At 38.1% G+C, this 13,003-nt stretch overlaps 1 protein-coding gene across 6 annotated transcripts in view; it reads right to left on the bottom strand.

Moving 5' to 3' along the window:
- Nucleotides 1–759: 759 nt before the first annotated feature.
- The window catches only part of CMYA5 (cardiomyopathy associated 5), a 61,957-nt gene continuing 49,713 nt past the window's right edge, over nt 760–13,003 (bottom strand). For all 6 annotated transcript variants that reach the window (XR_015748207.1, XR_015748208.1, XM_026670456.2 and 3 more), the window contains 4 exons: nt 11,608–11,741; nt 8,419–8,518; nt 6,738–6,911; nt 760–1,526 (listed from right to left, as the gene is read on the bottom strand). Coding sequence is in view for 4 of the 6 variants with exons in the window: in XM_026670456.2 (XP_026526241.2) it covers nt 1,274–1,526; nt 6,738–6,911; nt 8,419–8,518; nt 11,608–11,741 (661 nt within the window). In the remaining 2 variants the exon portion in view is untranslated. The remainder of the gene's footprint in view (nt 1,527–6,737; nt 6,912–8,418; nt 8,519–11,607; nt 11,742–13,003) is intronic.

Genomic DNA, 13,003 nt, shown 5'->3' with positions numbered 1-13,003 from the left:
AGAGCCAACTCTGCGCTTGGGTTCCTGTTAAGTGTGCTACTCGTTTTCAAGTGTGAGAGACTGTGGGGAGGCTGAAGAAAGAATGGATGAGATGAAGATGGAGATGATAATGATGTGTGATCAATTCATTGCTGACTCTTAACAACCATATAGATTTAAAGATAGATATAAATAGATTTAAAGATAGATATATAGATATAAACAATGAAGAGACAGTGGATGAGTGTAATTCCTTGCATTGGAATGGAGATGAAGCAACTGAATGGAGTTTGAGCATTTACTGGCTGGATGCCCTTCCTGACACCTACACAAAGTTTGCAGACAATTACTCATTGTACTCAGAGAAATATGTATCGCTGCCTAGGACCCAGCTCACAACCTCTTGATTGTGAGGTGAGAGCTCCACCTCTAGACCGCCATGCTGCTCATGGGCAGCTATACATAAATAAATAAAAATCACATAAATCCACTATGCACAAGCGGAGAGAAATTTGAAAAGGTGCATTTCAAATTTCTCAGAGAAGCTTGACTGGTTTTAATGCACTGTTAATGAAGATGGAAAGTTCTTATTTGCATTTCCAAAATTCCCTGTTTACTTCTGATTAGCATTAAAGATACCTTCCTGAAATCTGTATGTTCTTGCTTGCTTGGTCTTTCCACTTGTGTTGGACCTGAAACCAAGGAACTAATGGAAAAGAAGCTTCTAGTATCCTTCAACCAATAGGTGTTGCATGAGCATATCACATTTTTGGCTATTAATTAATATTAATATTTAATTTTCAATGCATTATTTTAATATATCATTAATATTAATACAGTAACATAAACATTTTTCCTCCAGAAAGTAATTTGATACTTTCAACATCGTGCATGAAAAATAGCTAAGTGGTGAAGATTCTATTTAGGATTTCTCTGCGAGCATTTGAGCACATGATTCCAGTGAATAGAAATAACTGGGGGAAAGAATTTGGGCAACGTCCAAATACCTTACAGGCCTGTGGATGGATTATGTGTACTCTGTGAGCTTCTTGGTTGTTGTTTTTTTTCTAAGGGGAGATTCTTTGATCTACTCTTGAAACTTCCCCACCATTTCTGAGTTTCTGTTTGTTTGTTTGTGTGTGTAGTGTTTCTGAATAGAAGGGAAAACTTACAGAGGCCACCAAACACTCTGAGTGCTTCTCTGAATCATGGCCATTGAATATAAAAGAAAAAAATCCATCTCAGGTCTTCTTTTTCTTTTCTTTTCTTTTGTGTATTATTCAGAAGAGAATGTTTAGCTTTGCTTTGCAAATTCTGGTAGTTCCATGCCTGTATGCAGGTTGAGAAACCCTGATTGTTCCAGTACAAAAGTAGGATAAGCTGCTTTGGTGAATTTGTACTTGATAGCAGACAGCAACTGCCCTCTTTCTGCATTGAGAAACAGGAGTCTTCCAGTATTGTAGTCTAGCAGGATGCCAATCCGGGCAGGCTGTTCAGTCACAATAATTTCACTCATCTCCCCATTCTGCAGAACTTTATATGCAGGACTGCAAAGAGCAAGAAATATAAAATCAATACAGATCTATTGAAAAGATCTAAATCTCATCTAATGCCAACCTGACTGCAAAGGCCAATTGGTAACTGGCTCCTTGAATCGACAAAAATGTTTCTGAGATCTGAAAAGTACTGTGCAGAACCACGCCACGTGTTTAGAAAGAGATCTCAACCAGGGGTGGGATTCTACTAGTTTGCACCTATTCGCTAAAACTGGTTGTTAACATTCTAAGCAGTTCGGAGAACCAGTTGTTAGAAGAAATTACTGGCCTAATCCTGTAAGGAAGGCAGGAAGGAAAAATTCTGGTGTTGCTTACAGAAACTGCCTCTCCATTAACCCTTATTACATTCTTGGCAGGACTAGACTTCCTGTCTCAGGAAATCTCTGGAGTTTTTCCCCCCTCCTTTGCTGGTACTTTGCTTGTGTGGAGTGACCATTCAAACTTATAATTGCACTGAAAAAAGTGACTTAAGACCATTTTTTACACTTATGACTGTTGCGGCATCCCCACGGTGACAAGAGGCTGGACGAGGCGAAGTGCCCCTCGACATGAGTGGCATTGAATTGGCCATGACCACCCAGTCACATGACCATCAAGCCACATCCACCAATTAAGCCATGCCCACAGAACCTGTTGTAAAAAAAATTGAATCCCACCCCTGATCTCAACAGTTACTTTATTTTTTTTGATCTTAGGAATAAGGATCTGGAATCCCATCACTTAACAATGCATTCCAACATTTCTCTTTTGCGATGAGAAAAAGCTTGAATAAGAACATAATTTCATTAGAATATATGCACACAGGATCATTCAAAAAGACAAGCATTTGACTGGATTTATTTTGGGCAAGAACAGCAGTACCTATTTTCTGGAGTTATTGTATACTCTTTGGGATATTGTATATCATTTATCTGCTTCGTGCCCTTCCAAATGCATTACTCTGCATTTATCTGCATTCTGAGGCAGGTTTCAAACTGGGAATTTTTATTTTAACTGGGAATTAGGAAAGTTGCAACTCCAAAAATTAAAAGGATACCAGATCAAGATAGTGACAGCTCTACTTAATATATTGCCTATAAGCAAGATGATATACCTCTCTTCCTTCTAGATACAGAACTGACTGTTTACTTGTACAAAAGCAATGGGTAGATAAGAAGAAGCTGTGTCTGTCTTGACCAAGGTTCTTCAAACTTGGCAAGTTTAAGACTTGTGGACTTCAACTCCCAGAATTCCCAAGCTAACATGACTGGAGAAGGAATTCTGGGAATTGAAGTCCACAAGTCTTAAAGCTGTCAATTTTGAAGACCCTTGGTCTAGAGTCTAGACTCTATCCTCCACACTGAAACACAAAACTTAGGAAAACAGGCAAGGCACATTTGCTGAATTTGGTAACATTTGCTCCCTAAACCCACTGGCATATTTTAATGTTAGAATTAGTTTGGGGAATTTATTTATTTTTTATTTGTTAATAGCAATAGCAATAAGACTTATATACCATTTTACAGTGCTTTACAGCCTTCTCTAAGTGGTTTACGGAATCAGCATATTGGCCCCAACAATCTGGGTCCTCATTTTACTGACCTCGGAATGATGGAAGTCTGAGTCAACCTTGAGCCTGGTGAGACTCGAACTGCCAAATTGCAGGTAGCCAGCAGTTAGCAGAAGTAGCCGGCAATACTATGTTCTAACCACTGTGCCACCCCAGCTAATAAATATTATTTATTTAATAATGTTATTTGTTAAATTTATTTGGCACCCATCACTCTGCAGGGCTTGTCTAGGCAGCTTACAACAATACAAAGAAATGGAAAAAAGTGTAAACAAAACAGAAGTAAAATAATAGAACAATAAAACAAAGAACAAGAAAATGAGAATACATCAATATGACAATATGACAACAAAAGATGGATGGGTGGGAAGCAGGTTAACCTAAATTATCCTACAGTATATGATGACAAATGGTCTAATTGGATTTCAGTATTTTTTCTATATGGAATCTAACAATGGGACCTGAGGAAGAATAGGTCTGACCTACTCATCCCATATATCTCCCTTTACATATGCATTTCCACACAGAAATAAAGTATCACCATAGTATTTAATCAAGGTGCTCATTCTTACAGGGCTGATGAAATAATTATTAGGGAAGTATATAAGCTGCACTTCATTTCATTAAGCACTCCTTTTGGAATACAGTATTACAGATACTAAACACCCTTTTCAATGGATGATGAGTGTTAAATTAAAATACTAATTAGATATGGAGAAGAGAAGTCTGAAAACCACCACAATGTGACCTTATCTGCCAGAAAAACGAGACAAAGTATATCACTAGAGTACTATTTCTAGCTAACGATCATCCAGCATTGCAAAGTGCTGGATTCACTCCAAGAAAACTGGTCTCTCTTTTGCTCCCAATACCAGTTATATCATCAGGATGACCTCGAGCAAAGCAGCCATGGGAGCAATGTATTAAGTATGCAGCAAATTGCCCCAGGATAAGACAGATGGATCTCATGGTTGGAGGATTCATTACAACAACAAATTGCAAGGGTTCAAAGCTCTGCTCCTATTTCAGTTAATGAAAACTGTACAACCAGAAAATCAGGAAGAGGACCTTATGGTGAAATGTTGCTCATCCTATTCTCGTAGAGAGAGATGGAAGCTTGCATTCAAATTTGTTTACATATTATTCAATTTCAGTTATAAATGAAACAGCATGGGGATGAGGATGAGGATGAAAAACTGCCAACGGAAGTATGGAAACAGGCAAAAGCAAGAAATCCTAATGCAGGAAAAAGAATATGATCTGGAAGAAACAACCAATGAATGAAAGTTGGATTATATCAACAATGGGGTAATGTTAAAATTATGGGACGTGATAATTTTAATCACCACAATACAAAAAGGATGCTGAGGAAATGGAAACAGTGGAGAGAGAAAAAACAAAGATGGCAAAGCACCTGGAAGTCAAATTTTATGAAACTTGTTTATAAGAACTGGATATGTTTAGCCTAAAGGAGAAAAGACCAAGGAAGCATGATAGCAGTCTTCCAATACTTGAAAGGCTATCATAGGGAAGTGGGTGTAAATTTATTCAACCACAAACTCAAAATAAGGAGTTATTTTCTGGCCATGAGGACTATTACACACTGGACATAAAAAAAGGTTGGACTGCCATTGGTCCAAGATGGTCTAAGATCCCTAGGCAGAGTGTTGAAGCAGAAGACTTCCATAAGCCCTTCAAACCTTTTGGTTCTATGATTCTCTCAAACTCATCAGTGGAATGCAAAGATTGAAGGGTATGTGAAAGAAATGCATACATGCACTGAGATTCAGGAATTTGGGAATGAGGCTCAGGAATTTGGGAATGAGACTCTAACCAAGATTTTTTGAGTAAGCATACAAGGAAGGGGAAAGAAGAAAGATATGCTATAGACCATGGAATCGGGTCGAAAATCAGGATAGTGCCTTCCTGGACTGAATACATAACTTTCAGGATACAAAGACATAATAATAATAGGGCACCTAGACATCTCTTGGGAAAATAACTCAGCCAAACTGCAGGATCCTTGGGAGGTCTTATTATTTTATATTTCAGAAGGGTGAAGTTTAGTTCTCTTATCAAAGCCAATGGACTGGTTCTGCCAGCAGGCCTGGGGAACACAGAGTGGGTTGGACCCCATTAAATGGTTTGTATGAATGTGTGTTGTCATCAGGATGGGGGTGGGATTTTTATTATTGTTTTTTTATTATATTATTATTTTTCTTATTATTATTTTCATTTCTTTTATATGATGTTTTTGTATCCATGTAAGCCACTTTGAGTCGCCATGTCCAAGTATGCAGAATATAAATTTTCCAAAATCAATCAATTAATCACTAAACTGGCTGAAGTGGTAAAAGCAATGGAAACTTTGAAAGGAAGTGACCAAATCAGCTTATAACATAGCTGTCCATGCACTGGATTTCAGGAAACTTAAACAACCTTAGAGAATTACTCCATCAATCTTTCCCAACCATTCTAGATGTGTTGGGACCACAATTCCCAGAATTCAAACCATGGGCTGCCTGGGAATTCTGGGTATTGCAGCCCCAAAATTTCTGCAGAGCACTCTTGGCGTTCTAATTTGGGTTTTTTTGCTTTCCTTCAATTTTTTCTCTCTGACTATTTACATTTCTAAGTATGGAATCTGGATTTTGAAAGATAGGAAGAACACTGATGTTTCTGAAATACGATGTTGGAGAAAATTCCTGAGAATGCCATAGATAGTTTTCCCTAGTGCTAGGAACGTGCTAGAAGAAAAGAGAAGAAGAGGACAACCAGCAGCAAAGTGGATGGACACTTTGGATGGATACAGGTGCACCATTGTAAGACGTAAAGAACCAGATTAAGAACCGATTGTGAAGAAGAAAAAATCTATATTGTTATTAAGAATCAACAGTAACTTGAAAGGATAGTAATCAGTCATTCAATCAATTCTGAAACAAGTCATCTTCACTGCTTCTGATGGTGATTATTTTTATTCTCATTTGCCCTAATATTCTATGACTATTAATTCCAACCTGTTACTTTGCTATCAATTCTCTCTTTTAAGAAACTTTCATTGTTTTTGTGGAGCAGTCTTTCATTCATTTGGATTAGGATGTCCATCAGAGGACATGGGAGCTGCGTCAGCAACACTGAAGCCTTGCCACTTTTTACACTCAGTGGTTTCTGCCTTCTTGACTTATTTGAAATCCTACACCACCACCCCAGACACACACACACACACACACACACACATACATAGATGCATCTAACTGGGGAAAATTTGGAAAAATCCAACTTTCTGCTCCAAATTTGAGCATTACTTTCAAAAGACCATCTTTATCCACTACCAAAGAAAAACATTAAAGGACATTAAGAGGCACCCAAAGACCAGACAAGGAATAATGGATGGAAACTGAACAAGGAGAGATTTAGCCTGGAAATAAGGAGAAACGTTCTGACAGTGAGAATAATCAATCAATGGAACAGCTTGCCCTCGGAAGTTGTGGGAGTCCCATCACTTGAGACTTTCAAAAAGAGATTGGACTCCCATCTGTCAGAAATGGTGTAAGGTCTGCTGCTTGGGCAGGGGGTTGGACTAGATGATCTACAAGGTCCCTTGTAACTCTGATTATCTGTAATCTGTTATATAAAAAGCTCCTTCGTATTACCTTGCTTTGTTGGAGCAATGTAAGCACCACGAATTGTTGTTCTGTCCCAGGTCACTACTTTCTAGGTGCGTTGAAGAGCAGATCCCAACCTTGTAAGCTCTACAATCACTGACGGTGATTTCCCAGTAATGCCATCCTTGGGCAGACAAGAGCTCACCAAACACTGGTCGGCTTCTGCACAAAAGAGACGACAAAGAAAAGTGGCCTTGCATTCCAAAACAACCATTCCAGGTCAAACATTAAAGAGGTCTCAAGTCTCCTAGCTTTTCACTATAACCTTTGCAGTGTTTGGGGTGGGAAAAAAAACCCTTTCCCCTTTCGAAACCAATGGAAAGGTAAGCAATAAATGATGTAAAAGGAGTCTGATGTCTGTCAGAAGCACACCTTTATGGAAACAGAATGGAACAAGAGCAAAACTGGAGAGAAGTTATCGAAAGAAAGATTGAGTTCAATAATGGGCCCAATCCAGAGGAAAAAAATCCAGCTTAAATTCCCCAAATGCAGACGGCAATAGCTGAGAATTTTGTTTTGTTGACTAATAAATCTCTCTCCCTCCTGGTCATGTGATTTAGAATGGAGCAGCCTACCCTGTTCACATGCACAAATGGACATAGATGTACACGAGTGGAGAATATCCAAATGCAACAAATGTGCACCCAACTTAGACAACACACACACACAGACATACACACAGGCAATGCATATATCTCCATTCTGATTAGTCCCTCTCTCACACATAGGCAACATATCTGTATGCACCCAGCAGAGATGGTATTCAGCAGGTTCTGACCAGTTCTGGAGAACCGGTAGTGGAAATTTTGAGTAGTTCGGATTCCTTCAATTCATCTCTCTGAGAGAGTCAATTGGAAAATAATTTAGAATACATCTATTAGAATGAAAGCCCCTTCCCTTCTAATTACAGGACCCCAAAGTAGAGTATATGTAGTCCCCAAATGCTTCTGCTGAGACATACACACACATGAATACATCATTGGCAAATGCAGATGCAACATGTTATTTCATCACAGAGACAAAATAGAAACATCCTCCACTTGATAAAGAGATTGGAAAGAATCCCAGAAGGCATGACCTGAATTCTTCCTCTATCTTGTTTACTAGTTGGGATATGTAGAGAAAGGGTCAGAGAGCTTTACAGCGTGTAATAAACATGATCTTGATCAAGACCACAAGCAACCTGCTATTTAAAGGACAAAAATAACCTGTGTAAAATTGAAGTTCCAAGGGCCAGTTGGTGCTGCTGATTGGTTGGAGAGAGACCCAGAGTAACACACCAAAGCAGCAAAAGAAAAAATATATATAGAAATCATTTGGATATTTTGATGGATTTACATGCATCCAAATGGATGTTTTTCTGTTGTCCTTTATTAGGCCTTCCTTAAATCCAAACCATTTGGCAAAGAACACTACCCAAAAATTCCTTAAGACTTTTAAAAGATGACAACATTGCTGTTTTTAACTAACCTGAAGTGGGAAAAAGAAAAGAAAAGAGAAAAGGGAAGGGAAGGAGGAGAAGGGGAGGGAAGGAGGGAGGGAGGAAAGAAGGCCTTCCTATGAAGGAAGTCTGTTTTGTTTGTTTGTTTGTTTTGTAGTCTCTAATCCACATATCCTGTTGAAAATATCATCCAATAAAGGGAAAGAACATGAGTCAATAAAAACTTACCCAGTGAGATTAGCATCATCCGGAAGGGATATCATGGTTCCATTGGGTGATACTTGCAGTCCAGGGTGAACAAGTTCTCTCATTATATGAAATCTTGTTCCTATTGTAATTCATAGGCAAAAAATAAACACCATTTCATGAATGAGGGAAATATGTTGTATTGTAAAAACTATAGAAATCACTATTAAAAATTATAGAAATCACTATTACAAAAACAATATTGTGTGAGATTGGTAGGCCTCCCCATTTCTTTTTCAATTAAGCATTGAGAAATAATGGTCTTAAAGGCCAACTCTAATATACAATAGCAATAGCATTTAGATGTATATACCACTTTACAGTGCTTTACCGCCCTCTCTAAGCAGTTTACAGAGTCAGCATATTGCCCCCAACAATCTGGGTCCTCATTTTACCCACCTCGGAAGACAATCTTTAGTCTGGTGATCTGCCAAATTGCAGGCAGCCGGCAGTCAGTAGAAGTAGCCTGCAGTACTGCGTTGTAACCACTGCGCCACCATGACTATTTATGATGTTTTTATACAAGTCAATGGAAAAATCATCACATTTTCCCAGAACTTAGAAATTTGGTTTCAATCTACTAACTGTCAAACCATTAGAACATTATGCTCAAAGGCAAAGCTCACTCCTTCAGCACTAAACAGCAAAAGAAAAGAATCATGATAATTTGGTCTATTTTCCCATCCTACATGAGAAAGGCAACTAAAAAAATGATTCACAAGAATAACAAGTGTATCCTTTTTCATTTGCATCTTAGCCCAATTTGCAGAGCTTATGTGCACAATTTTCCACAGATTTTTTAAAAATGTAAATTTGCACAATACAATCTCAATGTAATATTATTTTTACAATATGTACATTTCCCAGTAAGGCTTTTAACATGTAAACATACACAAAGTACACTTTTTAAAAATGTAAATATTAAGCCTGGGAAGTTGAAAAAGCATCCCAAAGGAGCAAATTGGTGGGATTCAAAATTTTTACAACCGGTTCTGTGGGCATGGCTTGATGGACATGGTTAGGTGGGCATGGCCATGTGACTGGTGGGTGTGGCTCCCATCCCACTTTTTTGCAGCCACACCCACCTATTTTTTGGGCCTTCTGGGCCTCAGGCAAGCCTCCTGGAGGGGGTGTTTTTGCTCCCAGAAGGCTCCCCTGGGGCTCAGGAAGAAGAAAACAGAGCATAGGGGGGCACACAGCACCCCCTCTCGCTCCATTTTGGGGCCTTCTGGGCCTCAGCAAGGGGAATCCTGGCACAGCTGATGTATGAACATCTGTTTGTCGGGAGGGGGGGGAAAGAAATACCTTAAGGGACAAGTGTCAGGCAGGCGGGGTGAGCGAGCATCGGGTGGGTGGGGCAAGTGAGCTAGTGGCAACCAGACGACCAGGTTGGGGGCGAGGCCAGCCAGAACTTACTACCAATTCGGCGACCTACGCCAAATTCTTGCTACCAGTTCATCCGAACCAGTGAGAACCGGCTAATACCATCACTGCAAAGGAGGGATAATGACAAGGTCCTTCTTTTTGCATATGGCATACTTTTTTGGTTTCCAGAAAAAAAGTTGTATTATTCACTTCCCATGAAGTTACCAGGAGTTCAGTTCAGCTAAAAGGAGACCTTACCTTTTTCCTCTTTCAAAACACAAACATCCTCATTATTGATTTGTTTTTCATATAATTCAGAGATAGCCACTCCGCCTCAGATGCACTTATTCATTACACAGTGAGTTTGGTCCAGAGAAAGATTGACAACTGGAGTTTGTACTAGGGTATGAGCTGCTTTTTAACTCAGATACCTCTTTGGAGAAACTCACAAAACATCTGCCACAGAAACTTATGAGGGTTTAATTTGCACACCTATCTCTAGAAACAAGATCTTTTAAAAAGACAAATGACTTGTGCATAAAGAATCCTAATGCTATAGAAATAATTAGAGGAAACCCAGATGGAGCCATAGTTGTGGGTAACAAAGGAAAGAACACCAAGATTGATTTAGGCATGTTAGGTAAAAGCTGATGAAATGTATCTATCAGTATTTTTTTTCCTCATTTCACTCATTTACAATCTCTGAAAGCAAAGCCAATTGAATCAGTGACCATTAATCTATTTACATCTGAAACAAAGTATCTCGAAAGAAACCAATATAGTATTCACTCCCAACTCATATAGAATATATGTTTGATTTTCTTTTGATGAATGTCTGGAATAACAGCATCCAGGAAGACAATTATTCCAATCTTTTGCAGAGTCACAACCTTCAAATACTATTTATGCTCCCAGTACAATGAAATGACCCATCATAAACTCCCTTCTGCTCATATAGCTATTGTGCACAATGCAATTAAGCCAAACAGTCAAGGTTAACATTAAAACCAACGCTGCCTTGTATACTTTAGCTTTCAATTGTTCTCCAGAGATTTTTTGCCATAATTCTCTTTAGTATTCTAAATATAGGGGGCTAGTATACTTTTATACATTTTATCAATTTGCTATCAAATGTAACATATGGAACAGGTTTTTTTAATCACTTCTTTCTATTTCTACAATATGCAAACTTCCTATCAGTCTATGCATCAAATATTCCATCAACTGGAAGATAGCACTTACACTTATATACTGCTTCATAGTGCTTTACAATCGTCTCTAAGCAGTTTACAGAGTCAGCATGTTGTCCCCAACAATCTGGATCCTCATTTTACTGACCTCAGAAGGATGGAAGGCTGAGTCAACCTTGAGCTGGTCAGAATTGAACTCCTGGTTGTGAGCAGAGTTAGCCTGCAATACTGCATTCTAATCACTGAGCCACCAAGGCTCTAGTAAGATACTGGCTGACATAAGCCAATTCTACCTCTCTAGGGAGGGAGGGACAGAGGGGAAGGGGAGAGAGAGGGAGGGAGGGAAAAGGAGGGAGAGAAGGAGGGAGAGAGGGAATAGACAGCTCTGGCATGATAATTCCAAAGTTTAACACCAATCCATCAAATATCTTCCCCAAAATACCTGAACTACACTTCTTTTTAATTAGTTTCAATCATATGGCTATTGGGCCTTCAATAGACCTGAATAATACAGGGTTTTTTTCTGGAAACCAAAAAAGTATGCCATATGCAAGAAATCATATTAATGTTTGTACATTTTCTCTATTTCTTGTGAAATTTTCCTCAGTTTACCTACCTTTAGTTGAAATCAGAGCAGCTTCACTCTGTTCACTTGTTCCAAAGGTATTAACGGCTCTCACATAGAAGAAATAGTTTATGTTTGATTGTAGATGAACCTTTATTTCAGGCTGTCGAATTCCAGCTAGAGATCTGAAAAAGCAGAAATATGTATGGTCGACATATTAAAAACGTATTATTATATGACATATTATTTATTATATGACATAAACAACATATTATTTTTTCCCTTCAAAATTCTGTCTGGTCTTCAAAAAAGAGCAACAAATGACAGAAGCTGGATCCTTTTCCCTATGGAAAAGATAAGCAAGGAGGTAGAAGTGTGTTTCTGTATGATGTTTGTATTACAATATTGATTGAACATGCCAAAAACTTAAAGAGGAGAGAATTGGTTAATAATTTCATTATGGCAGACAGGAAGAAAGAAATTGAGACCAAATACTTATCCTCCAAATGATTCTCAATAGATGATTTCCAGTTATTAAACAATTCCTTATCATCTCCATTTCTCTGTCTCTCTCTGTCTCTCTGTCTCTGTCTCTCTGTCTCTCTCTCTCTCTCTCTCACACACACACACACAGCATCCCTCCCAATCATTTATGAAATAAAGAGATTCTGTAATAATTGAGATTGAAGTTGTATATGGAATAACTATGAAGTTTATATTAGATGGAATTTTTGTGGAGATCCTAATGCAATATCCAAAACAATTTCAGAAAGTGTTTACTATCATGCAAGTAACTATTGTAATATTTCACTAGTGTCTCAATAATCAGCTAATGATGACAATCAGCTGGGTAGCAGTAGCAGGAATTAATGGGATTTGGCAAGTTCCCAAGGCTATACCGTTAAAGCAAAAGCTCAAATGCAATTTGCCATATACTTTTACCATCATAAGTTAAAGGAGCTCATGTTATCATAAGAAAGCAGCACAAGCATGACATTCATTAGTTACAACAGAAATAGTTTCCAAATCTCATTTTAGATTACATAATCTTCAAAATAGAATCTTTAATGTTTCTTTTTCATGTCACAGGATTCTGATACTAATAGAATATAAATAACCTCGTCTACATTGGTTTTGTAGCATAGGGCTGTGGCTATGATCACTAATAGTTCTTTATCAGTAAAGAAATAAAGAAGAATCTTCTCTTGCAAGTTAGTCCATATTCCTTTCCCCCACATGTAATTACAAGAAATCTATTTTAGTTAGTTGTTTTTTTTAAAAAAAGGTAGACTACATCTTGTGTTGGAGGTACTACTTTTCAGTTTATAACGATGTTATCAGGGAAGTCCTGAAACTGGTATTTGTTCTTTTTTATTTTTGTTCTCAAACTTAATAATTTAAAAATATACAGTAGGGATTGTTTTCCAAAACATGCATAGACATTTTC

Source organism: Notechis scutatus, chromosome 2, assembly GCF_049901735.1.
Source record: "Notechis scutatus isolate UNSWTSFEM ecotype Mainland chromosome 2, rNotScu1.2, whole genome shotgun sequence".
In the NCBI taxonomy this organism is placed as follows: domain Eukaryota; kingdom Metazoa; phylum Chordata; class Lepidosauria; order Squamata; family Elapidae; genus Notechis; species Notechis scutatus.
Note: the sequence above shows the minus strand (reverse complement) of the source record. Positions and strands in the feature narration are given on the sequence as shown.